General features: G+C 49.7%; 1 protein-coding gene across 1 annotated transcript in view; it reads left to right on the forward strand.

Annotated features, from left to right (window-relative positions):
- The window catches only part of LOC135536076 (COP9 signalosome complex subunit 1-like), a 40,518-nt gene extending 21,323 nt beyond the window's left edge, over nt 1–19,195 (forward strand). The window contains exons 8-14 of the mRNA XM_064962462.1: nt 459–544; nt 857–951; nt 8,933–9,038; nt 12,430–12,510; nt 13,106–13,243; nt 16,677–16,811; nt 18,504–19,195. Of these exons, the coding sequence (XP_064818534.1) occupies nt 459–544; nt 857–951; nt 8,933–9,038; nt 12,430–12,510; nt 13,106–13,243; nt 16,677–16,811; nt 18,504–18,581 (719 nt within the window). The 3' untranslated portion in view covers nt 18,582–19,195. The remainder of the gene's footprint in view (nt 1–458; nt 545–856; nt 952–8,932; nt 9,039–12,429; nt 12,511–13,105; nt 13,244–16,676; nt 16,812–18,503) is intronic.
- Nucleotides 19,196–23,541: the final 4,346 nt, after the last annotated feature.

Genomic DNA, 23,541 nt, shown 5'->3' on the forward strand with positions numbered 1-23,541 from the left:
CCGTCATCCACACTGATATGTCTGCCAGACATGCAGAGATGTGATTCGCCACCTGGTCATTATACTGTTAGGAGGACCACTGAAGTCTACAGCTAAGACATTATACTGTTAGGAGGACCACTGAAGTCTGCAGCTAAGACATTATACTGTTAGGAGGACCACTGAGGTCTGCAGCTAAGACATTATACTGTTAGGAGGACCACTGAAGTCTGCAGCTAAGACATTATACTGTTAGGAGGACCACTGAGGTCTACAGCTAAGACATTATACTGTTAGGAGGACCACTGAAGTCTACAGCTAAGACATTATACTGTTAGGAGGACCACTGAAGTCTACAGCTAAGACATTATACTGTACTGTTAGGACCACTGAAGTCTTAGGTCATAATAGGTAATAAAACCTATTTTTAAATTTTGAGTTGCACTTTCAAATGTTTCTCTTGACCCCACCCCCTCCAGGTTTGGCAGAGCTGGCCTCTAGAAAGTACAAACCGGCCGCTAAGTGCTTCCTCCAGGCTTCATTTGACCACTGCGACTTCCCAGAGGTCAGATATCAATATATCCCCTTATCTCTGACCCCGACTCACTTGACCCCACCCCCAACTCACCAGACCCCGCCCCCCAACTCACCAGACCCCGCCCCCCAACTCACCAGACCCTGCCCCCCAACTCACCAGACCCCGCCCCCCAACTCACCAGACCCCGCCCCCCAACTCACCAGACCCCGCCCCCAACTCACCTGCCCCCAACTCACCTGCCCCCAACTCCACCATATGTGGTCTGAGCCATGATGTTGCTGTGTACATGGAGTGTTCTAGGATTGAGGAGTTGTAACCTGTTGAGGACCCCCTCCCCAGCTCCTGTCCCCCAGTAATGTCGCGGTGTATGGAGGGATGTGTGCCCTGGCCACCTTCGACAGACAGGAACTACAGAAGAACATCATCTCAAGCAGGTAGGCTCCACACTTAGTCGTCCCCTCCTAAGAAGTACACTTCAGGTAAATGCTAACTCTTGTTAATTGAAGAGCTTCATTGTTCTGTCCATCAAGTGGAATGATGAGAACTGTTATGGAGAGGAACAGCTTGTTGGGTGATGACAGATTTCAGTACATATTGAAATGTCAGCCCCTCTTTTCCCTCTCTTTCTCCCTGCCTCTCTCTTTCTCCCTGTCTCTTCTCTCTTTCTCCCTGTCTCTTCTCTCTTTCTCCCTGTCTCTCTCTCTTTCTCCCTGTCTCTTCTCTCTTTCTCCCTGTCTCTTCTCTCTTTCTCCCTGCCTCTCTCTTTCTCCCTGTCTCTTCTCTCTTTCTCCCTGTCTCTTCTCTCTTTCTCCCTGTCTCTCTCTCTTTCTCCCTGTCTCTTCTCTCTTTCTCCCTGTCTCTTCTCTCTTTCTCCCTGTCTCTTCTCTCTTTCTCCCTGTCTCTCTCTCTTTCTCCCTGTCTCTCTCTCTTTCTCCCTCTCTCTCTCTCTTTCTCCCTGTCTCTTCTCTCTTTCTCCCTGTCTCTTCTCTCTTTCTCCCTGTCTCTTCTCTCTTTCTCCCTGTCTCTCTCTCTTTCTCCCTCTCTCTCTCTTTCTCCCTGTCTCTTCTCTCTTTCTCCCTGTCTCTTCTCTCTTTCTCCCTGTCTCTCTCTCTTTCTCCCTGTCTCTCTCTCTTTCTCCCTGTCTCTCTCTCTTTCTCCCTGTCTCTCTCTCTTCTCCCTGTCTCTCTCTCTTTCTCCCTGTCTCTCTCTTTCTCCCTGCCTCTCTCTTTCTCCCTGTCTCTTCTCTCTTCTCCCTGTCTCTTCTCTCTTTCTCCCTGTCTCTCTCTCTTTCTCCCTGTCTCTCTCTCTTTCTCCCTGTCTCTCTCTCTTTCTCCCTGCCTCTCTCTTTCTCCCTGTCTCTTCTCTCTTTCTCCCTGTCTCTTCTCTCTTTCTCCCTGTCTCTCTCTCTTTCTCCCTGTCTCTTCTCTCTTTCTCCCTGTCTCTTCTCTCTTTCTCCCTGTCTCTTCTCTCTTTCTCCCTGTCTCTCTCTCTTTCTCCCTGTCTCTCTCTCTTTCTCCCTCTCTCTCTCTCTTTCTCCCTGTCTCTTCTCTCTTTCTCCCTGTCTCTTCTCTTTTCTCCCTGTCTCTCTCTCTTTCTCCCTCTCTCTCTCTTTTCTCCCTGTCTCTTCTCTCTTTCTCCCTGTCTCTTCTCTCTTTCTCCCTGTCTCTTCTCTCTTTCTCCCTGTCTCTCTCTCTCCCTCTCTCTCTCTCTTTCTCCCTGTCTCTTCTCTCTTTCTCCCTGTCTCTTCTCTCTTTCTCCCTCTCTCTCTCTCTTTCTCCCTGTCTCTTCTCTCTTTCTCCCTGTCTCTTCTCTCTTTCTCCCTCTCTCTCTCTTTCTCCCTGTCTCTTCTCTCTTTCTCCCTGTCTCTCTCTCTTTCTCCCTGTCTCTTCTCTCTTTCTCCCTGTCTCTCTCTCTCTCTCTCTCTCTCTTCTCTCTCTCTTTCTCCCTGTCTCTCTCTCTCTTTCTCCCTGTCTCTCTCTCTCTTTCTCCCTGTCTCTCTCTCTTTTCTCCCTCTCTCTTTCTCTCTCTTTCTCCCTGTCTCTTCTCTCTTTCTCCCTGTCTCTTCTCTCTTTCTCCCTCTCTCTCTCTCTTTCTCCCTGTCTCTTCTCTCTTTCTCCCTGTCTCTTCTCTCTTTCTCCCTGTCTCTTCTCTCTTCTCTCTCTCTCTCTTTCTCCCTGTCTCTTCTCTCCTCTCTCTCTCTCTCTCTTTCTCCCTGTCTCTTCTCTCTTCTCCCTGTCTCTTCTCTCTTTCTCCCTGTCTCTTCTCTCTTTCTCCCTCTCTCTCTCTCTTTTCTCCCTGTCTCTTCTCTCTTTCTCCCTGTCTCTTCTCTCTCTTCTCCCTGTCTCTCTCTCTTCTCCCTGTCTCTTCTCTCTTTCTCCCTGTCTCTTCTCTCTTTCTCCCTGTCTCTTCTCTTTCTCCCTGTCTCTCTCTCTTTCTCCCTGTCTCTTCTCTCTTTCTCCCTGTCTCTCTCTCTTTCTCCCTCTCTCTCTCTCTTTCTCCCTGTCTCTTCTCTCTTTCTCCCTGTCTCTTCTCTCTTTCTCCCTGTCTCTTCTCTCTTTCTCCCTGTCTCTTCTCTCTTTCTCCCTGTCTCTCTCTCTTTTCTCCCTCTCTCTCTTCTCCCTGTCTCTTCTCTCTTTCTCCCTGTCTCTTCTCTCTTCTCCCTCTCTCTCTCTTTCTCCCTGTCTCTTCTCTCTTTCTCCCTGTCTCTTCTCTCTTCTCCCTCCTCTCTCTCTTTCTCCCTGTCTCTTCTCTCTTTCTCCTGTCTCTCTCTCTCTTTCTCCCTGTCTCTTCTCTTTCTCCCTGTCTCTCTCTCTTCTCCCTCTCTCTCTCTTCTCCCTGTCTCTTCTCTCTTTCTCCCTGTCTCTTCTCTCTCTCTTTCTCCCTGTCTCTCTCTCTCTTTCTCCCTGTCTCTCTCTCTTTCTCCCTGTCTCTTCTCTCTTTCTCCCTGTCTCTTCTCTCTTTCTCCCTGTCTCTCTCTCTTTCTCCCTGTCTCTTCTCTCTTTCTCCCTGTCTCTTCTCTCTTTCTCCCTGTCTCTCTCTCTTTCTCCCTGTCTCTCTCTCTTTCTCCCTGTCTCTCTCTCTTTCTCCCTGTCTCTCTCTCTTTCTCCCTGTCTCTCTCTCTTTCTCCCTGTCTCTCTCTCTTTCTCCCTGCCTCTCTCTTTCTCCCTGTCTCTTCTCTCTTCTCCCTGTCTCTTCTCTTTCTCCCTGTCTCTCTCTTTCTCCCTGTCTCTTCTCTCTTTCTCCCTGTCTCTTCTCTCTTCTCCCTGCTCTCTCTCTTTCTCCCTGTCTCTTCTCTCTTTCTCCCTGTCTCTTCTCTCTTTCTCCCCTGTCTCTTCTCTCTTTCTCCCTGTCTCTTCTCTCTTTCTCCCTGTCTCTTCTCTCTTTCTCCCTGTCTCTTCTCTCTCTTCTCCCTGTCTCTCTCTCTTTCTCCCTGTCTCTCTTTTTCTCCCTCTCTCTCTCTCTTTCTTCCTGTCTCTTCTCTCTTTCTCCCTGTCTCTTCTCTCTTCTCCCTGTCTCTTCTCTCTTTCTCCCTGTCTCTCTCTCTTTTCTCCTCTCTCTCTTCTCCCTGTCTCTCTCTCTTTCTCCCTGTCTCTTCTCTCTTTCTCCCTGTCTCTTCTCTCTTTCTCCCTGTCTCTTCTCTCTTTCTCCCTCTCTCTCTCTCTCTTCTTCTCCCTGTCTCTTCTCTCTTTCTCCCTGTCTCTTCTCTCTTTTCTCCCTGTCTCTTCTCTCTCTCTCCCTGTCTCTCTCTCTTTCTCCCTGTCTCTTCTCTCTTTCTCCCTGTCTCTTCTCTCTTTCTCCCTCTCTCTCTCTTCTCCCTGTCTCTTCTCTCTTTCTCCCTGTCTCTTCTCTCTTCTCCCTGTCTCTCTCTCTTCTCCCTCTCTCTCTTCTTTCCCTGTCTCTTCTCTCTTCTCCCTGTCTCTTCTCTCTTCTCCCTGTCTCTTCTCTCTTTCTCCCTGTCTCTCTCTCTTCTCCCTCTCTCTCTCTCTTCTCCCTGTCTCTTCTCTCTTTCTCCCTGTCTCTTCTCTCTTTCTCCCTCTCTCTCTCTCCCTCCCTGTCTCTTCTCTTTTCTCCCTGTCTCTTCTCTCTTTCTCCCTGTCTCTTCTCTCTTTCTCCCTCTCTCTCTCTCTTTCTCCCTGTCTCTTCTCTCTTTCTCCCTCTCTCTCTCTCTTTCTCCCTGTCTCTTCTCTCTTTCTCCCTGTCTCTTCTCTCTTTCTCCCTGTCTCTTCTCTCTTTCTCCCTCTCTCTCTCTCTTTCTCCCTGTCTCTTCTCTCTTTCTCCCTGTCTCTTCTCTCTTTCTCCCTGTCTCTTCTCTCTTTCTCCCTCTCTCTCTTTCTCCCTGTCTCTTCTCTCTTTCTCCCTGTCTCTTCTCTCTCTCCCTTCTCTTCTCTCTTTCTCCCTGTCTCTTCTCTCTTTCTCCCTGTCTCTTCTCTTTCTCCCTCTCTCTTCTCTTTCTCCCTGTCTCTTCTCTCTTTCTCCCTGTCTCTTCTCTCTTTCTCCCTGTCTCTTCTCTCTCTCCCTGTCTCTTCTCTCTTCTCTCTCTTCTCCCTGTCTCTCTCTCTTTCTCCCTCTCTCTCTCTCTTTCTCCCTGTCTCTTCTCTCTTTCTCCCTGTCTCTTCTCTCTTCTCCCTGTCTCTCTCTCTCTTTCTCCCTGTCTCTCTCTCTTCTCCCTGTCTCTTCTCTCTTCCCTGTCTCTTTCTCCCTGTCTCTTCTCTCTTTCTCCCTGTCTCTCTCTCTTTCTCCCTGTCTCTTCTCTCTTTCTCCCTGTCTCTCTCTCTTTCTCCCTGTCTCTTCTCTCTTTCTCCCTGTCTCTTCTCTCTTTCTCCCTGTCTCTTCTCTCTTTCTCCCTGTCTCTCTCTCTTTCTCCCTGTCTCTCTCTCTTTCTCCCTGTCTCTTCTCTCTTTCTCCCTGTCTCTTCTCTCTTCCCTCTCTCTCTCTTTCTCTCTGTCTCTCTCTCTTCTCCCTGTCTCTTCTCTCTTTCTCCCTGTCTCTTCTCTCTTTCTCCCTGTCTCTCTCTCTTTCTCCCTGTCTCTTCTCTCTTTCTCCCTGTCTCTTCTCTCTTTCTCCCTGTCTCTTCTCTCTTTCTCCCTGTCTCTTCTCTCTTTCTCCCTGTCTCTCTCTCTTCTCCCTCTCTCTTTCTTTCTCCCTGTCTCTTCTCTCTTTCTCCCTCTTCTCTCTTCCCTCTCTCTCTCTCCCCTGTCTCTTCTCTCTTTCTCCCTCTCTCTCTCTTTCTCTCTTCTCTTTTTCTCCCTGTCTCTTCTCTCTTTCTCCCTGTCTCTTCTCTCTTTCTCCCTGTCCTTCTCTCTTTCTCCCTGTCTCTTCTCTCTTTCTCCCTGTCTCTCTCTCTTTCTCCTCTCTCTCTCTCTCTTCTCCCTGTCTCTCTCTCTCTTTCTCCCTGCCTCTCTCTTCTCCCTCTCTTCTCTCTTTCTCCCTCTCTCTCTTTCTCCTCTCTCTCTCTCTCTTCTCCCTCTCTCTCTCTTTCTCCCTCTCTCTCTCTCTTTCTCCCTCTCTCTCTCTCTCTTTCTCCCTGTCTCTTCTCTCTTTCTCCCTGTCTCTTCTCTCTTCTCCCTGTCTCTTCTCTCTTTCTCCCTGTCTCTCTCTCTTTCTCCCTCTCTCTTCTCTCTTTCTCCCTGTCTCTTCTCTTTCTCCCTGTCTCTCTCTCTCTTCTCCCTCTCTCTCTCTCTTTCTCCCTCTCTCTCTCTCTCTTTCTCCCTCTCTCTCTCCCTCTCTCTTCTCCTCCCTGTCTCTCTCTCTCCCTCTTCTCCTTTCTCCCTGTCTCTTCTCTCTTTCTCCCTGTCTCTTCTCTCTTCTCCCTCCCTCTCTCTCTTTCTCCCTGTCTCCCTTCTCTCTTTCTCCCTGTCTCTTCTCTCTTTCTCCCTGTCTCTCTCTCTTTCTCCCTCTCTCTCTCTCTTTCTCCCTGTCTCTTCTCTCTTTCTCCCTCTCTCTTCTCTTTCTCCCTGCCCTCTCTCTCTTTTCTCCCTGTCTCTTCTCTTCTCCCTCTCTCCTCTCTTTCTCCCTGTCTCTCTCTCTTTCTCCCTGTCTCTTCTCTTTCTCCCTGTCTCTCTCTCTTTCTCCCTCTCTCTCTCTCTTTCTCCCTGTCTCTTCTCTCTTTCTCCCTGTCTCTCTCTCTTTCTCCCTGTCTTCTCCCTCTCCCTCTCTCTCTTCTCCCTCCCTCTCTCTTCTCTCTTTCTCCCTGTCTCTCTCTTCTCCCTGTCTCTTCTCTCTTTCTCCCTGTCTCTTCTCTCTTTCTCCCTGTCTCTTCTCTCTTTCTCCCTGTCTCTTCTCTCTTTCTCCCTGTCTCTTCTCTCTTTCTCCCTGTCTCTTCTCTCTTTCTCCCTGTCTCTTCTCTCTTTCTCCCTGTCTCTTCTCTCTTTCTCCCTGTCTCTTCTCTCTTTCTCCCTGTCTCTTCTCTCTTTCTCCCTGTCTCTTCTCTCTTTCTCCCTGCCTCTCTCTCTTTCTCCCTGTCTCTTCTCTCTTTCTCCCTGTCTCTCTCTCTTCCCTGTCTCTCTCTCTTCTCCCTTCTCTCCCTGTCTCCCTTCTCTCTCTTTCTCCCTGTCTCTTCTCTCTTTCTCCCTGTCTCTCTCTCTTTCTCCCTGCCCTCTCTCTCTCTTTCTCCCTGTCTCTCTTTCTCCCTGTCTTTCTCTCTTTCTCCCTGTCTCTCTCTTCTCCCTCTCTCTCTTTCTCCCTGTCTCTTCTCTCTTTCTCCCTGCCTCTCTCTCTTTCTCCCTGTCTCTCTCTCTTTCTCCCTGTCTCTTCTCTCTTTCTCCCTGTCTCTCTCTCTTTCTCCCTCTCTCTCTCTCTTTCTCCCTGCCTCTCTCTCTTTCTCCCTGTCTCTTCTCTCTTTCTCCCTGCCTCCTCTCTCTTTCTCCCTGTCTCTTCTCTCTTTCTCCCTGTCTCTTCTCTCTTTCTCCCTGTCTCTTCTCTCTTTCTCCCTGTCTCTCTCTCTTTCTCCCTCTCTCTCTCTCTTTCTCCCTGTCTCTTCTCTCTTTCTCCCTGTCTCTTCTCTCTTTCTCCCTGTCTCTCTCTCTTTCTCCCTGCCTCCCTCTCTTTCTCCCTCTCTCTCTCTCTTTCTCCCTGTCTCTTCTCTCTTTCTCCCTGTCTCTTCTCTTTCTCCCTGTCTCTTCTCTCTTTCTCCCTGTCTCTTCTCTCTTTCTCCCTGTCTCTTCTCTCTTTCTCCCTCTCTCTCTCTCTTTCTCCCTGTCTCTTCTCTCTTTCTCCCTGTCTCTTCTCTCTTTCTCCCTGTCTCTTCTCTCTTTCTCCCTGTCTCTTCTCTCTTTCTCCCTGTCTCTCTCTCTTTCTCCCTCTCTCTCTCTCTCTCCCTGTCTCTTCTCTCTTCTCCCTGTCTCTTCTCTCTTTCTCCCTGTCTCTTCTCTTTTCTCCCTGTCTCTTCTCTCTTTCTCCCTGTCTCTTCTCTCTTTCTCCCTGTCTCTTCTCTCTCCCTGTCTCTTCTCTCTTTCTCCCTTCTCCCTCTTTCTCCCTGTCTCTCTCTCTTTCTCCCTCTCCCTCTCTTCTCCCTGTCTCTTCTCTCTTTCTCCCTGTCTCTTCTCTCTTTCTCCCTGTCTCTCTCTCTTTCTCCCTGCCTCTCTCTCTCTCCCTTCTCCCTTTCTCCCTGTCTCTTCTCTCTTTCTCCCTGTCTCTCTCTCTTTCTCCCTGTCTCTCTCTCTTTCTCCCTGTCTCTTCTCTCTTTCTCCCTGTCTCTTCTCTTTCTCCCTGTCTCTCTCTCTTTCTCCCTGTCTCTCTCTCTTTCTCCCTGTCTCTTCTCTCTTTCTCCCTGTCTCTCTCTTTCTCCCTCTCTCTCTCTCTTTCTCCCTGTCTCTTCTCTCTTTCTCCCTGTCTCTTCTCTCTTTCTCCCTGCCTCCCTCTCTTTCTCCCTGCCTCCCTCTCTTTCTCCCTGTCTCTTCTCTCTTTCTCCCTGTCTCTTCTCTCTTTCTCCCTGTCTCTTCTCTCTTTCTCCCTGTCTCTCTCTCTTTCTCCCTCTCTCTCTCTCTTTCTCCCTGTCTCTTCTCTCTTTCTCCCTGTCTCTTCTCTCTTTCTCCCTGCCTCCCTCTCTTTCTCCCTGCCTCTCTCTCTTTCTCCCTGTCTCTTCTCTCTTTCTCCCTGTCTCTCTCTCTTTCTCCCTGCCTCCCTCTCTTTCTCCCTGTCTCTTCTCTCTTTCTCCCTGTCTCTTCTCTCTTTCTCCCTGTCTCTTCTCTCTTTCTCCCTCTCTCTCTCTCTTTCTCCCTGTCTCTTCTCTTTCTCCCTGCCTCTCTCTTTCTCCCTGTCTCTTCTCTCTTTCTCCCTGCCTCCCTCTCTTTCTCCCTGTCTCTTCTCTCTTTCTCCCTGTCTCTCTCTCTTTCTCCCTCTCTCTTCTCTCTTTCTCCCTGTCTCTTCTCTCTTTCTCCCTCTCTCACTCTCTCTCCCTGCCTCTTCTCTCTCCAGCTCCTTTAAGTTGTTTTTAGAGTTGGAGCCCCAGGTGCGTGACATAATCTTCAAGTTTTACGAATCAAAGTACGCATCCTGTCTGAAACTACTGGATGAGATGAAGGTAAGGAAGAAAACAGTTTAATGTGGACAGTTACAGGCCGACTAGATGATAATGAAGAAAACAGTTTAATGTGGACAGTTACAGGCTGACTAGATGGTAATGAAGTAAACAGTAATATGGACAGTTACAGGCTGACTAGATGATAATGAAGTAAACAGTTTAATGTGGACAGTTACAGGCCGACTAGATGATAATGAAGAAAACAGTTTAATGTGGACAGTTACAGACTGACTAGATGATAATGAAGTAAACAGTAATATGGACAGTTACAGGCTGACTAGATGATAATGAAGTAAACAGTTTAATATGGACAGTCACAGGCTGACTAGATGATAATGAAGTAAACAGTTTAATGTGGACAGTTACAAGCTGACTAGATGATAATGAAGTAAACAGTTTAATATGGACAGTTACAGGCCGACTAGATGATAATGAAGAGGACAGTTTAATGTGGACAGTTACAGGCTGACTAGATGATAATGAAGTAAACAGTTTAATGTGGACAGTTACAGGCTGACTAGATGATAATGAAGTAAACAGTTTAATATGGACAGTTACAGGCTGACTAGATGATAATGAAGTGGACAGTTGCAGGCTGACTAGATGATAATGAAGAAAACAGTTTAATGTGGACAGTTGCAGGCTGACTAGATGATAATGAAGAAAACAGTTTAATGTGGACAGTTAGACTGACTAGATGATAATGAAGAAAACAGTTTAATGTGGACAGTTACAGGCTGACTAGATGATGATGATAACGAAGTAAACAGTTTAATATGGACAGTTACAGGCTGACTAGATGATAATGAAGAAAACAGTTTAATGTGGACAGTTACAGGCTGACTAGATGATAATGAAGAAAACAGTTTAATGTGGACAGTTACAGGCTGACTAGATGATAATGAAGTAAACAGTTTAATATGGACAGTTACAGGCTGACTAGATGATAATGAAGTAAACAGTTTAATGTGGACAGTTACAGGCTGACTAGATGATAATGTAGAAAACATTTTAATATGGACAGTTACAGGCTGACTAGATGATAATGAAGTAAGCAGTTTAATATGGACAGTTACGGGCTGACTAGATGATAGTGAAATAAACAGTTTAATATGGACAGTTACAGGCTGACTAGATGATAATGAAGTAAACAGTTTAATATGGACAGTTACAGGCTGACTAGATGATAATGAAGTAAACAGTTTAATGTGGACAGTTACAGGCTGACTAGATGATAATGAAGAGGACAGTTTAATGTGGACAGTTACAGGCTGACTAGATGATAATGAAGTAAACAGTTTAATATGGACAGTTACAGGCTGACTAGATGATAATGAAGTAAACAGTTTAATATGGACAGTTACAGGCTGACTAGATGATAATGAAGTAAACAGTTTAATATGGACAGTTACAGGCTGACTAGATGATAATGAAGTAAACAGTTTAATGTGGACAGTTACAGGCTGACTAGATGATAATGAAGAGGACAGTTTAATGTGGACAGTTACAGGCTGACTAGATGATAATGAAGTAAACAGTTTAATATGGACAGTTACAGGCTGACTAGATGATAATGAAGTGGACATTTACAGGCTGACTAGATGATAATGAAGTAAACAGTTTAATATGGACAGTTACAGGCTGACTAGATGATAATGAAGTAAACAGTTTAATATTGACAGTTACAGGCTGACTAGATGATAATGAAGTGGACAGTTACAGGCTGACTAGATGATAATGAAGTAAACAGTTTAATATGGACAGTCACAGGCTGACTAGAGGATGATGATGATAATGAAGTAAACAGTAATATGGACATTTACAGGCTGACTAGATGATAATGAAGTAAACAGTAATATGGACAGTTACAGACTGACTAGATGATAATGAAGTGAACAGTTTGTGGACAGTTACAGGCTGACTAGATGATAATGAAGTAAACAGTTTAATATGGACAGTTACAGGCTGACTAGATGATAATGAAGAGGACAGTTTAATGTGGACAGTTACAGGCTGACTAGATGATAATGAAGTAAACAGTTTAATATGGACAGTTACAGGCTGACTAGATGATAATGAAGAAAACAGTTTAATATGGACAGTTACAGGCTGACTAGATGATAATGAAGTAAACAGTTTAATGTGGACAGTTACAGGCTGACTAGATGATAATGAAGTAAACAGTTTAATGTGGACAGTTACAGGCTGACTAGATGATAATGAAGTAAACAGTTTAATATGGACAGTCACAGGCTGACCAGATGATGATAATGAAGTAAACAGTTTAATGTGGACAGTTACAGGCTGACTAGATGATAATGAAGTAAACAGTTTAATGTGGACAGTTACAGGCCGACTAGATGATAATGAAGTAAACAGTTTAATGTGGACAGTTACAGGCCGACTAGACGATAATGAAGTAAACAGTTTAATGTGGACAGTTACAGGCCGACTAGACGATAATGAAGTAAACAGTTTAATGTGGACAGTTACAGGCTGACTAGATGATGATAATGAGAAAACAGAGCTGGCTGTTACAGGCTAACTGCAAAATATAAATGGGAAAACTATTTTATATTGCCACTCAGTAATGTTGATTGAATTAGTCTCGGTTGTTTTTTTAAATGTAATCTTTATTGTTTAACTAGGCAAGTCAGTTAATAACAAATTCTTATTTACATTGACGGTCAGTGGGTTAATTAACTGCCTTGTTCAGGGGCAGAACAACAGATTTTTACCTTGTCAGCTCGGGGATTCGATCCAGCAACCTTTTGGTTACTGGCCCAACGCTCTAACCACTAGGCTACCTGCCGCCCCTCTAAACCACTAGGCTACCTGCCGCCCCTCTAAACCACTAGGCTACCTGCCGCCCCTTTAACCGCTAGGCTACCTGCCGCCCCTCTAAACCACTAGGCTACCTGCCGCCCCTCTAACCACTAGGCTACCTGCCGCCCCTCTAACCACTAGGCTACCTGCTCTAACCACTAGGCTAACTGCCGCCCCTCTAACCACTAGGCTACCTGCCGCCCCTCTAACCACTAGGCTACCTGCTCTAACCACTAGGCTACCTGCCGCCCCTCTAACCACTAGGCTACCTGCCGCCCCTCTAACCACTAGGCTACCTGCTCTAACCACTAGGCTACCTGCCGCCCCTCTAGCCACTAGGCTACCTGCCGCCCCTCTAACCGCTAGGTTACCTGCTCTAACCACTAGGCTACCTGCCGCCCCTCTAACCACTAGGCTACCTGCTCTAACCACTAGGCTACCTGCCGCCCCTCTAACCACTAGGCTACCTGCTCTAACCACTAGGCTTCCTGCCGGTCCATGGCTCAAAAACAACTGTGATTTGAATGTGCACCTAACACCAATGCCCTTCCTCTCTCTCCTGCAGGACAACCTTCTATTGGACCTGTACCTGGCCCCCCACGTTAGAACACTGTACACACAGATCAGAAACAGAGCCCTTATACAGGTGAGACCGTCATGGCACCATGACAACACAACAGTGTTTTACACCTGGCTTCCTTTCCTTCATATCCCTACATCACCCGTGTCCTGAGTCGGTACTTCAGCCCAAGTTGTTAACCCGGTGTGTGTGTGTGTGTGTGTGTCAGTACTTCAGCCCAAGTTGTTAACCCGGTGTGTGTGTGTGTGTGTGTGTGTGTCAGTACTTCAGCCCAAGTTGTTAACCCGGTGTGTGTGTGTGTGTGTGTGTGTCAGTACTTCAGCCCAAGTTGTTAACCCGGTGTGTGTGTGTGTGTGTGTCAGTACTTCAGCCCAAGTTGTTAACCCGGTGTGTGTGTGTGTGTGTGTGTGTGTCAGTACTTCAGCCCAAGTTGTTAACCCGGTGTGTGTGTGTGTGTGTGTCAGTACTTCAGCCCAAGTTGTTAACCCGGTGTGTGTGTGTGTCAGTACTTCAGCCCAAGTTGTTAACCCGGTGTGTGTGTGTGTGTGTGTCAGTACTTCAGCCCAAGTTGTTAACCTGAGTCGGTACTTCAGCCCAAGTTGTTAACCCGGTGTGTGTGTGTGTGTGTGTGTGTGTGTGTGTGTGTGTGTGTGTGTGTCAGTACTTCAGCCCGTATGTGTCTGCAGACATGACTAAGATGTCCCAGTCCTTCAACACCACAGTGTTATCTCTGGAGGATGAACTGACCCAGCTCATACTGGAGGGACTGATCAACGCACGTATAGACTCTCACAGCAAGGTAACACACACAGCAAGGTAACACACACACGTATAGACTCACACAGCAAGGTAACACACACACGTATAGACTCTCACAGCAAGGTAACACACACGTATAGACTCACAGCAAGGTAACACACACACGTATAGACACACAGCAAGGTAACACACACACACGTATAGACTCACACAGCAAGGTAACACACACACGTATAGACTCACACAGCAAGGTAACACACGAACGTATAGACTCTCACAGCAAGGTAACACACACACACACGTATAGACTCACACAGCGAGGTAACACACACACACGTATAGACTCTCACAGCGAGGTAAAACACACACACGTATAGACTCACACAGCAAGGTAACACACACACGTATAGACTCACACAGCAAGGTAACACACACACACGTATAGACTCACACAGCAAGGTAACACACACACACGTATAGACTCACACAGCAAGGTAACACACACACGTATAGACTCACACAGCAAGGTAACACACACACACGTATAGACTCACACAGCAAGGTAACACACACACACGTATAGACTCTCACAGCAAGGTAACACACGAACGTATAGACTCTCACAGCAAGGTAACACACACACGTATAGACTCTCACAGCAAGGTAACACACACACACGTATAGACTCACACAGCAAGGTAACACACACGTATAGACTCACACAGCAAGGTAACACACACACACGTATAGACTCACACAGCAAGGTAACACACACACGTATAGACTCACACAGCAAGGTAACACACACACGTATAGACTCACACAGCAAGGTAACACACACACACGTATAGACTCACACAGCAAGGTAACACACACACACACGTATAGACTCTCACAGCAAGGACACACACACACACGTATAGACTCTCACAGCAAGGTCACAAACACACACACGTATAGACTCTCACAGCAAGGTAACACACACACACACACGTATAGACTCACACAGCAAGGTAACACGCACACGTATAGACTCACACAGCAAGGTAACACACACACACACACGTGTATATATAGACTCACACAGCAAGGTAACACACACACACACACACGTATAGACTCACAGCAAGGTCACACACACACGTATAGACTCACACAGCAAGGTAACACGCACACGTATAGACTCACACAGCAAGGTAACACACACACACACACACACGTATAGACTCACACAGCAAGGTAACACACACACACACACACACGTATAGACTCACACAGCAAGGTAACACACGTATAGACTCACACAGCAAGGTAACACACACACGTATAGACTCACAGCAAGGTCACACACACACGTATAGACTCACAGCAAGGTAACACACACACGTATAGACTCACACAGCAAGGTAACACACACACACGTATAGACTCACACAGCAAGGTAACACACACACACGTATAGACTCACACAGCAAGGTAACACACACACGTATAGACTCACACAGCAAGGTAACACACACACACGTATAGACTCACACAGCAAGGTAACACACACACACGTATAGACTCTCACAGCAAGGTAACACACGAACGTATAGACTCTCACAGCAAGGTAACACACACACGTATAGACTCTCACAGCAAGGTAACACACGAACGTATAGACTCACACAGCAAGGTAACACACGAACGTATAGACTCTCACAGCAAGGTAACACACACACACGTATAGACTCACACAGCAAGGTAACACACACGTATAGACTCACACAGCAAGGTAACACACACACACGTATAGACTCACACAGCAAGGTAACACACACACGTATAGACTCACACAGCAAGGTAACACACACACGTATAGACTCACACAGCAAGGTAACACACACACACACGTATAGACTCACACAGCAAGGTAACACACACACGTATAGACTCTCACAGCAAGGACACACACACACACGTATAGACTCTCACAGCAAGGTCACAAACACACACACGTATAGACTCACACAGCAAGGTAACACGCACACGTATAGACTCACACAGCAAGGTAACACACACACACACACGTGTATATATAGACTCACACAGCAAGGTAACACACACACACACACACACGTATAGACTCACAGCAAGGTCACACACACACGTATAGACTCACAGCAAGGTAACACACACACACACACACGTATAGACACACACACACACACACGTATAGACTCACACAGCAAGGTAACACACACACACACACACGTATAGACTCACACAGCAAGGTAACACACACACACACGTATAGACTCACACAGCAAGGTAACACGCACACGTATAGACTCACACAGCAAGGTGACACACACACACACACACACACACACACATAGACTCACACAGCAAGGTAACACACACACACACACACGTATAGACTCACACAGCAAGGTAACACACGTATAGACTCACACAGCAAGGTAACACACACACGTATAGACTCACAGCAAGGTCACACACACACGTATAGACTCACAGCAAGGTAACACGCACACGTATAGACTCACACAGCAAGGTAACACACACACACACACGTATAGACTCACACAGCAAGGTAACACACACACACAGACTCACACAGCAAGGTAACACACACACACACACACGTATAGACTCACACAGCAAGGTAACACACACACGTATAGACTCACACAGCAAGGTAACACACACACGTATAGACTCACAGCAAGGTAACACGCACACGTATAGACTCACACAGCAAGGTAACACACACACACGTATAGACTCACACAGCAAGGTAACACACACACACACGTATAGACTCACACAGCAAGGTAACACACACACACGTATAGACTCACACAGCAAGGTAACACACACACGTATAGACTCACACAGCAAGGTAACACACACACGTATAGACTCACACAGCAAGGTAACACACACACACACACACACACACACATGTATAGACTCACACAGCAAGGTAACACACACACGTATAGACTCACACAGCAAGGTAACACACACACGTATAGACTCACACAGCAAGGTAACACACACACACGTATAGACTCTCACAGCAAGGTCACACACACACACGTATAGACTCTCACAGCAAGGTCACACACACACACACACACGTATAGACTCTCACAGCAAGGTCACAAACACACACACGTATAGACTCTCACAGCAAGGTAACACACACACACACGTATAGACTCACACAGCAAGGTAACACACACACACACACGTATAGACTCACACAGCAAGGTAACACACACACGTATAGACTCACAGCAAGGTCACACACACACACACGTATAGACTCACACAGCAAGGTCACACACACTAGCCGTAGACCAGTCTCTCTACACATCAACTGTCACTACAGGTATACACCAATCTCTCCCCAGTTCCCGTATGAGTAAGTAACTTCCTGTTTCCTGTATGTGTGATGTCAGATCCTGTATGCGAGGGACGTGGACCAGAGGGGCCATACGTTTGAGAAGTCTGTCCACATGGGCAAGGAGTTCCAGAGACGATCCAAAGCCACGATCCTCAGAGCTGCTGTGCTGCGCAACCAGATACACGTCAAGGTGACTACAGCTTGGTGTTCGCTACAGCTGTTACCACCCGGCCCCAGTCTAGACTACAGCTGTTACCACCCGGCCCCAGTCTAGACTACAGCTGTTACCACCCGGCCCCAGTCTAGACTACAGCTGTTACCACCCGGCCCCAGTCTAGACTACAGCTGTTACCACCCGGCCCCCAGTCTAGACTACAGCTGTTACCACCCGGCCCCAGTCTAGACTACAGCTGTTACCACCCGGCCCCCAGTCTAGACTACAGCTGTTACCACCCGGCCCCAGTCTAGACTACAGCTGTTACCACCCGGCCCCCAGTCTAAACTACAGCTGCTACCCCAGTCTAGACTACAGCTGTTACCACCCGGCCCCCAGTCTAGACTACAGCTGTTACCACCCGGCCCCAGTCTAGACTACAGCTGTTACCACACGGCCCCCAGTCTAGACTACAGCTGTTACCACCCGGCCCCAGTCTAGACTACAGCTGTTACCACACGGCCCCAGTCTAGACTACAGCTGTTACCCCAGTCTAGACTACAGCTGTTACCACCCGGCCCCAGTCTAGACTACAGCTGTTACCACCCGGCCCCCAGTCTAGACTACAGCTGTTACCACCCGGCCCCCAGTCTAGACTACAGCTGTTACCACCCGGCCCCCAGTCTAGACTACAGCTGTTACCACGCGGCCCCCAGTCTAGACTACAGCTGTTACCACACGGCCCCCAGTCTAGACTACAGCTGTTACCACCCGGCCCCCAGTCTAGACTACAGCTGTTACCACCCGGCCCCCAGTCTAGACTACAGCTGTTACCACACGGCCCCCAGTCTAGACTACAGCTGTTACCACCCGGCCCCCAGTCTAGACTACAGCTGTTACCACACGGCCCCCAGTCTAGACTACAGCTGTTACCACCCGGCCCCCAGTCTAGACTACAGCTGTTACCACCCGGCCCCCAGTCTAGACTACAGCTGTTACCACGCGGCCCCCAGTCTAGACTACAGCTGTTACCACACGGCCCCCAGTCTAGACTACAGCTGTTACCACCCGGCCCCCAGTCTAGACTACAGCTGTTACCACCCGGCCCCCAGTCTAGACTACAGCTGTTACCACACGGCCCCCAGTCTAGACTACAGCTGTTACCACCCGGCCCCCAGTCTAGACTACAGCTGTTACCACACGGCCCCCAGTCTAGACTACAGCTGTTACCACACGGCCCCCAGTCTAGACTACTGAGATTGGATCTTCCCCAGACACACATTAAGTCCTGAATAGAAGCATTCTCAACGGAGATTCTTCACTCCAGGACTAGGTTTAATCTATGTCTTGGAAACCGGACCCCTGGGGAGTAAGCTGCTTCCTCTATATCCCTCAATTTATGGAAAACCTTCGCTAGTTCACCGGGTGGTTTGATTTGGAACATGTTGTCAGAGCTTTTCATTTATCAGGTGATGTATTTTTTTAGTGCCGTGTCAGTCCTTTGAAATCAACTGTTGTGTGCCCCTCGAGACAATTTATCCACCTCTCTCTACATTTCACTGTTAATTCTACATCTGTTCACTTCTCTCTCTCTCTTCCTCCCTTCCCTCTTCTCCTCCTCTCTCCCTCCCTTCCTTCCCTCTTCGCCTCCTCTCTCCCTCCTCTCTCCCTCCCTCCCTTCCCTCCTCTCTCCCTCCTCTCTCTCTCCCTTCCCTCTTCCTCCCTCAGTCCCCTCCTAGAGAAGGCAACCAGGGGGAGCTATCAACAGCCAACAGCCAAACAACCAGGATGAGCAGCACCATGTGACAGGGACGTCCCGTCATGACACCATCGCTGGCTGTGTCTGGCACTCTGCTCCCTATATAGTGCACTACCCTATGGGGCCCTGGTCAAAAGTAGGGCGCTATGTAGGGAATAGGGTGCCATTTGGTACACAGACGATACCTGGTGCCTCTGAATGAACAGAGGGAGTGTGGGGTGCCTGTCCACAACAGCTCTCAGGTAGTGCCCTTCTTTTGGTCAAGTCAAAGCTACAACTGCTAAGCTGGAGTCTGGCCAAAAGTGGGGCACATGGTGTCATTTGAGAAGCAGCCTATGACAACGTTAGCAAAAAAAACCACCTGCGTCCCCTCAAACGGCCCCCTGTCCCCTATGGTGCTCTACTTTTTACCAGGGCCTACGTTTCCTGGCGGGAGAGAAGACAAGAACAAACTCAATGTAAATAAGATGTCTGACACATGAAGTTAAAATAAATGAACGTTTTGGAAGAGACGAGGTACTTCCAGCTGCAGCTGGCTGGTTCTTTGTAAGGAGATGCACTTTGCTCTGTACCGGGTGACAAACACTGATTACACATTGGGAGGGAAAAACACAACCTCGACACAGAACAAGCTTTTAATAAAGATACATACTAAATGAGACTCTTTCTTTGATGGTGTTTAGATGAAGTTACCACAATTATGTTAATCTAGAGCAGTGGTCCCCAACCCTGTTCCTCCAGTACCCCATCAGAACACATTGTTATTGTAACCCTGGACATGCACACCTGATTCAACTGGTCAACTAATCATCAAGTCCTCAATGAGTTGAATGAGGTGTGTTTGTCCAGGGATACAATTTATCTGTACTGTTGGGGATACTGGAGGACCAGGGTTGGGAAACACTGTTGGGGGTACTGGAGGACCAGGGTTGGGAAACACTGTTGGGGATACTGGAGGACCAGGGTTGGGGATACTGGAGGACCAGGGTTGGGAAACACTGTTGGGGATACTGGAGGACCAGGGTTGGGAAACACTGTTGGGGATACTGGAGGACCAGGGTTGGGAAACACTGAGGTACTGGAGGACCAGGGTTGGGAACCACTGTTGGGGATACTGGAGGACCAGGGTTGGGAGTACTGGAGGACCAGGGTTGGGAAACACTGTTGGGGATACTGGAGGACCAGGGTTGGGAAACACTGTTGGGAGTACTGGAGGACCAGGGTTGGGAGTATTGGAGGACCAGGGTTGGGAGTACTGGAGGACCAGGGTTGGGAATACTGGAGGACCAGGGTTGGGAATACTGGAGGACCAGGGTTGGGAAACACTTGAGGTACTGGAGGACCAGGGTTGGGAAACACTGTTGGGGATACTGGAGGACCAGGGTTGGGGGTACTGGAGGACCAGGGTTGGGAATACTGAAGGACCAGGGTTGGGAATACTGGAGGACCAGGGTTGGGAATACTGGAGGACCAGGGTTGGGGATACTGGAGGACCAGGGTTGGGGATACTGGAGGACCAGGGTTGGGGATACTGGAGGACCAGGGTTGGGAGTACTGGAGGACCAGGGTTGGGGGTACTGGAGGACCAGGGTTGGGAGTACTGGAGGACCAGGGTTGGGGATACTGGAGGACCAGGGTTGGGGATACTGGAGGACCAGGGTTGGGGATACTGGAGGACCAGGGTTGGGGATACTGGAGGACCAGGGTTGGGGATACTGGAGGACCAGGGTTGGGAATACTGGAGGACCAGGGTTGGGAATACTGGAGGACCAGGGTTGGGAAAACTGGAGGACCAGGGTTGGGAGTACTGGAGGACCAGGGTTGGGGGTACTGGAGGACCAGGGTTGGGGATACTGGAGGACCAGGGTTGGGGATACTGGAGGACCAGGGTTGGGGATACTGGAGGACCAGGGTTGGGGATACTGGAGGACCAGGGTTGGGGATACTGGAGGACCAGGGTTGGGGATACTGGAGGACCAGGGTTGGGGATACTGGAGGACCAGGGTTGGGAATACTGGAGGACCAGGGTTGGGGGTACTGGAGGACCAGGGTTGGGGGTACTGGAGGACCAGGGTTGGGAGTACTGGAGGACCAGGGTTGGGGATACTGGAGGACCAGGGTTGGGGATACTGGAGGACCAGGGTTGGGGATACTGGAGGACCAGGGTTGGGGATACTGGAGGACCAGGGTTGGGAATACTGGAGGACCAGGGTTGGGAATACTGGAGGACCAGGGTTGGGGATACTGGAGGACCAGGGTTGGGGATACTGGAGGACCAGGGTTGGGAATACTGGAGGACCAGGGTTGGGGGTACTGGAGGACCAGGGTTGGGGGTACTGGAGGACCAGGGTTGGGAGTACTGGAGGACCAGGGTTGGGGATACTGGAGGACCAGGGTTGGGGATACTGGAGGACCAGGGTTGGGGATACTGGAGGACCAGGGTTGGGGATACTGGAGGACCAGGGTTGGGAATACTGGAGGACCAGGGTTGGGAATACTGGAGGACCAGGGTTGGGAGTACTGGAGGACCAGGGTTGGGGATACTGGAGGACCAGGGTTGGGGATACTGGAGGACCAGGGTTGGGAATACTGGAGGACCAGGGTTGGGAATACTGGAGGACCAGGGTTGGGGGTACTGGAGGACCAGGGTTGGGGATACTGGAGGACCAGGGTTGGGGATACTGGAGGACCAGGGTTGGGGATACTGGAGGACCAGGGTTGGGGATACTGGAGGACCAGGGTTGGGGATACTGGAGGACCAGGGTTGGGGATACTGGAGGACCAGGGTTGGGGATACTGGAGGACCAGGGTTGGGGATACTGGAGGACCAGGGTTGGGGATACTGGACGACCAGGGTTGGGGATACTGGACGACCAGGGTTGGGGATACTGGAGGACCAGGGTTGGGGATACTGGAGGACCAGGGTTGGGAATACTGGAGGACCAGGGTTGGGAATACTGGAGGACCAGGGATGGGAATACTGGAGGACCAGGGTTGGGGATACTGGAGGACCAGGGTTGGGAATACTGGAGGACCAGGGTTGGGAATACTGGAGGACCAGGGTTGGGAATACTGGAGGACCAGGGTTGGGAGTACTGGAGGACCAGGGTTGGGAGTACTGGAGGACCAGGGTTGGGAGTACTGGAGGACCAGGGTTGGGAATACTGGAGGACCAGGGATGGGAATACTGGAGGACCAGGGATGGGAATACTGGAGGACCAGGGTTGGGAATACTGGAGGACCAGGGTTGGGAATACTGGAGGACCAGGGTTGGGAATACTGGAGGACCAGGGATGGGAATACTGGAGGACCAGGGTTGGGAATACTGGAGGACCAGGGTTGGGAATACTGGAGGACCAGGGTTGGGAATACTGGAGGACCAGGGTTGGGAATACTGGAGGACCAGGGTTGGGGATACTGGAGGACCAGGGTTGGGAATACTGGAGGACCAGGGTTGGGAATACTGGAGGACCAGGGTTGGGAATACTGGAGGACCAGGGTTGGGAGTACTGGAGGACCAGGGTTGGGAGTACTGGAGGACCAGGGTTGGGAGTACTGGAGGACCAGGGTTGGGAGTACTGGAGGACCAGGGTTGGGGGTACTGGAGGACCAGGGTTGGGGGTACTGGAGGACCAGGGTTGGGAATACTGGAGGACCAGGGTTGGGGATACTGGAGGACCAGGGTTGGGGATACTGGAGGACCAGGGTTGGGGATACTGGAGGACCAGGGTTGGGGATACTGGAGGACCAGGGTTGGGGATACTGGAGGACCAGGGTTGGGGATACTGGAGGACCAGGGTTGGGGATACTGGAGGACCAGGGTTGGGGATACTGGAGGACCAGGGTTGGGAATACTGGAGGACCAGGGTTGGGAATACTGGAGGACCAGGGTTGGGGATACTGGAGGACCAGGGTTGGGAATACTGGAGGACCAGGGTTGGGAATACTGGAGGACCAGGGTTGGGAATACTGGAGGACCAGGGATGGGAATACTGGAGGACCAGGGATGGGAATACTGGAGGACCAGGGTTGGGAATACTGGAGGACCAGGGTTGGGGATACTGGAGGACCAGGGTTGGGGATACTGGAGGACCAGGGTTGGGAGTACTGGAGGACCAGGGTTGGGAGTACTGGAGGACCAGGGTTGGGGGTACTGGAGGACCAGGGTTGGGGGTACTGGAGGACCAGGGTTGGGAATACTGGAGGACCAGGGTTGGGGATACTGGAGGACCAGGGTTGGGGATACTGGAGGACCAGGGTTGGGGATACTGGAGGACCAGGGTTGGGGATACTGGAGGACCAGGGTTGGGGATACTGGAGGACCAGGGTTGGGGATACTGGAGGACCAGGGTTGGGGATACTGGAGGACCAGGGTTGGGGATACTGGAGGACCAGGGTTGGGAATACTGGAGGACCAGGGTTGGGAATACTGGAGGACCAGGGTTGGGAATACTGGAGGACCAGGGATGGGAATACTGGAGGACCAGGGATGGGAATACTGGAGGACCAGGGTTGGGAATACTGGAGGACCAGGGTTGGGAATACTGGAGGACCAGGGTTGGGAATACTGGAGGACCAGGGTTGGGAATACTGGAGGACCAGGGTTTGGGGTACTGGAGGACCAGGGTTGGGAATACTGGAGGACCAGGGTTGGGAATACTGGAGGACCAGGGTTGGGAATACTGGAGGACCAGGGTTGGGAATACTGGAGGACCAGGGTTTGGGGTACTGGAGGACCAGGGTTGGGAATACTGGAGGACCAGGGTTGGGAATACTGGAGGACCAGGGTTGGGAATACTGGAGGACCAGGGTTGGGAATACTGGAGGACCAGGTTTGGGAGTACTGGAGGACCAGGGTTGGGAGTACTGGAGGAACAGGGTTGGGAGTACTGGAGGACCAGGGTTGGGGGTACTGGAGGACCAGGGTTGGGAGTACTGGAGGACCAGGGTTGGGAGTACTGGAGGACCAGGGTTGGGGGTACTGGAGGACCAGGGTTGAGAAACACT

The sequence above is a fragment of the Oncorhynchus masou genome, unplaced genomic scaffold (genome assembly GCF_036934945.1).
Source record: "Oncorhynchus masou masou isolate Uvic2021 unplaced genomic scaffold, UVic_Omas_1.1 unplaced_scaffold_554, whole genome shotgun sequence".
Taxonomy (NCBI): Eukaryota; Metazoa; Chordata; class Actinopteri; order Salmoniformes; family Salmonidae; genus Oncorhynchus; species Oncorhynchus masou.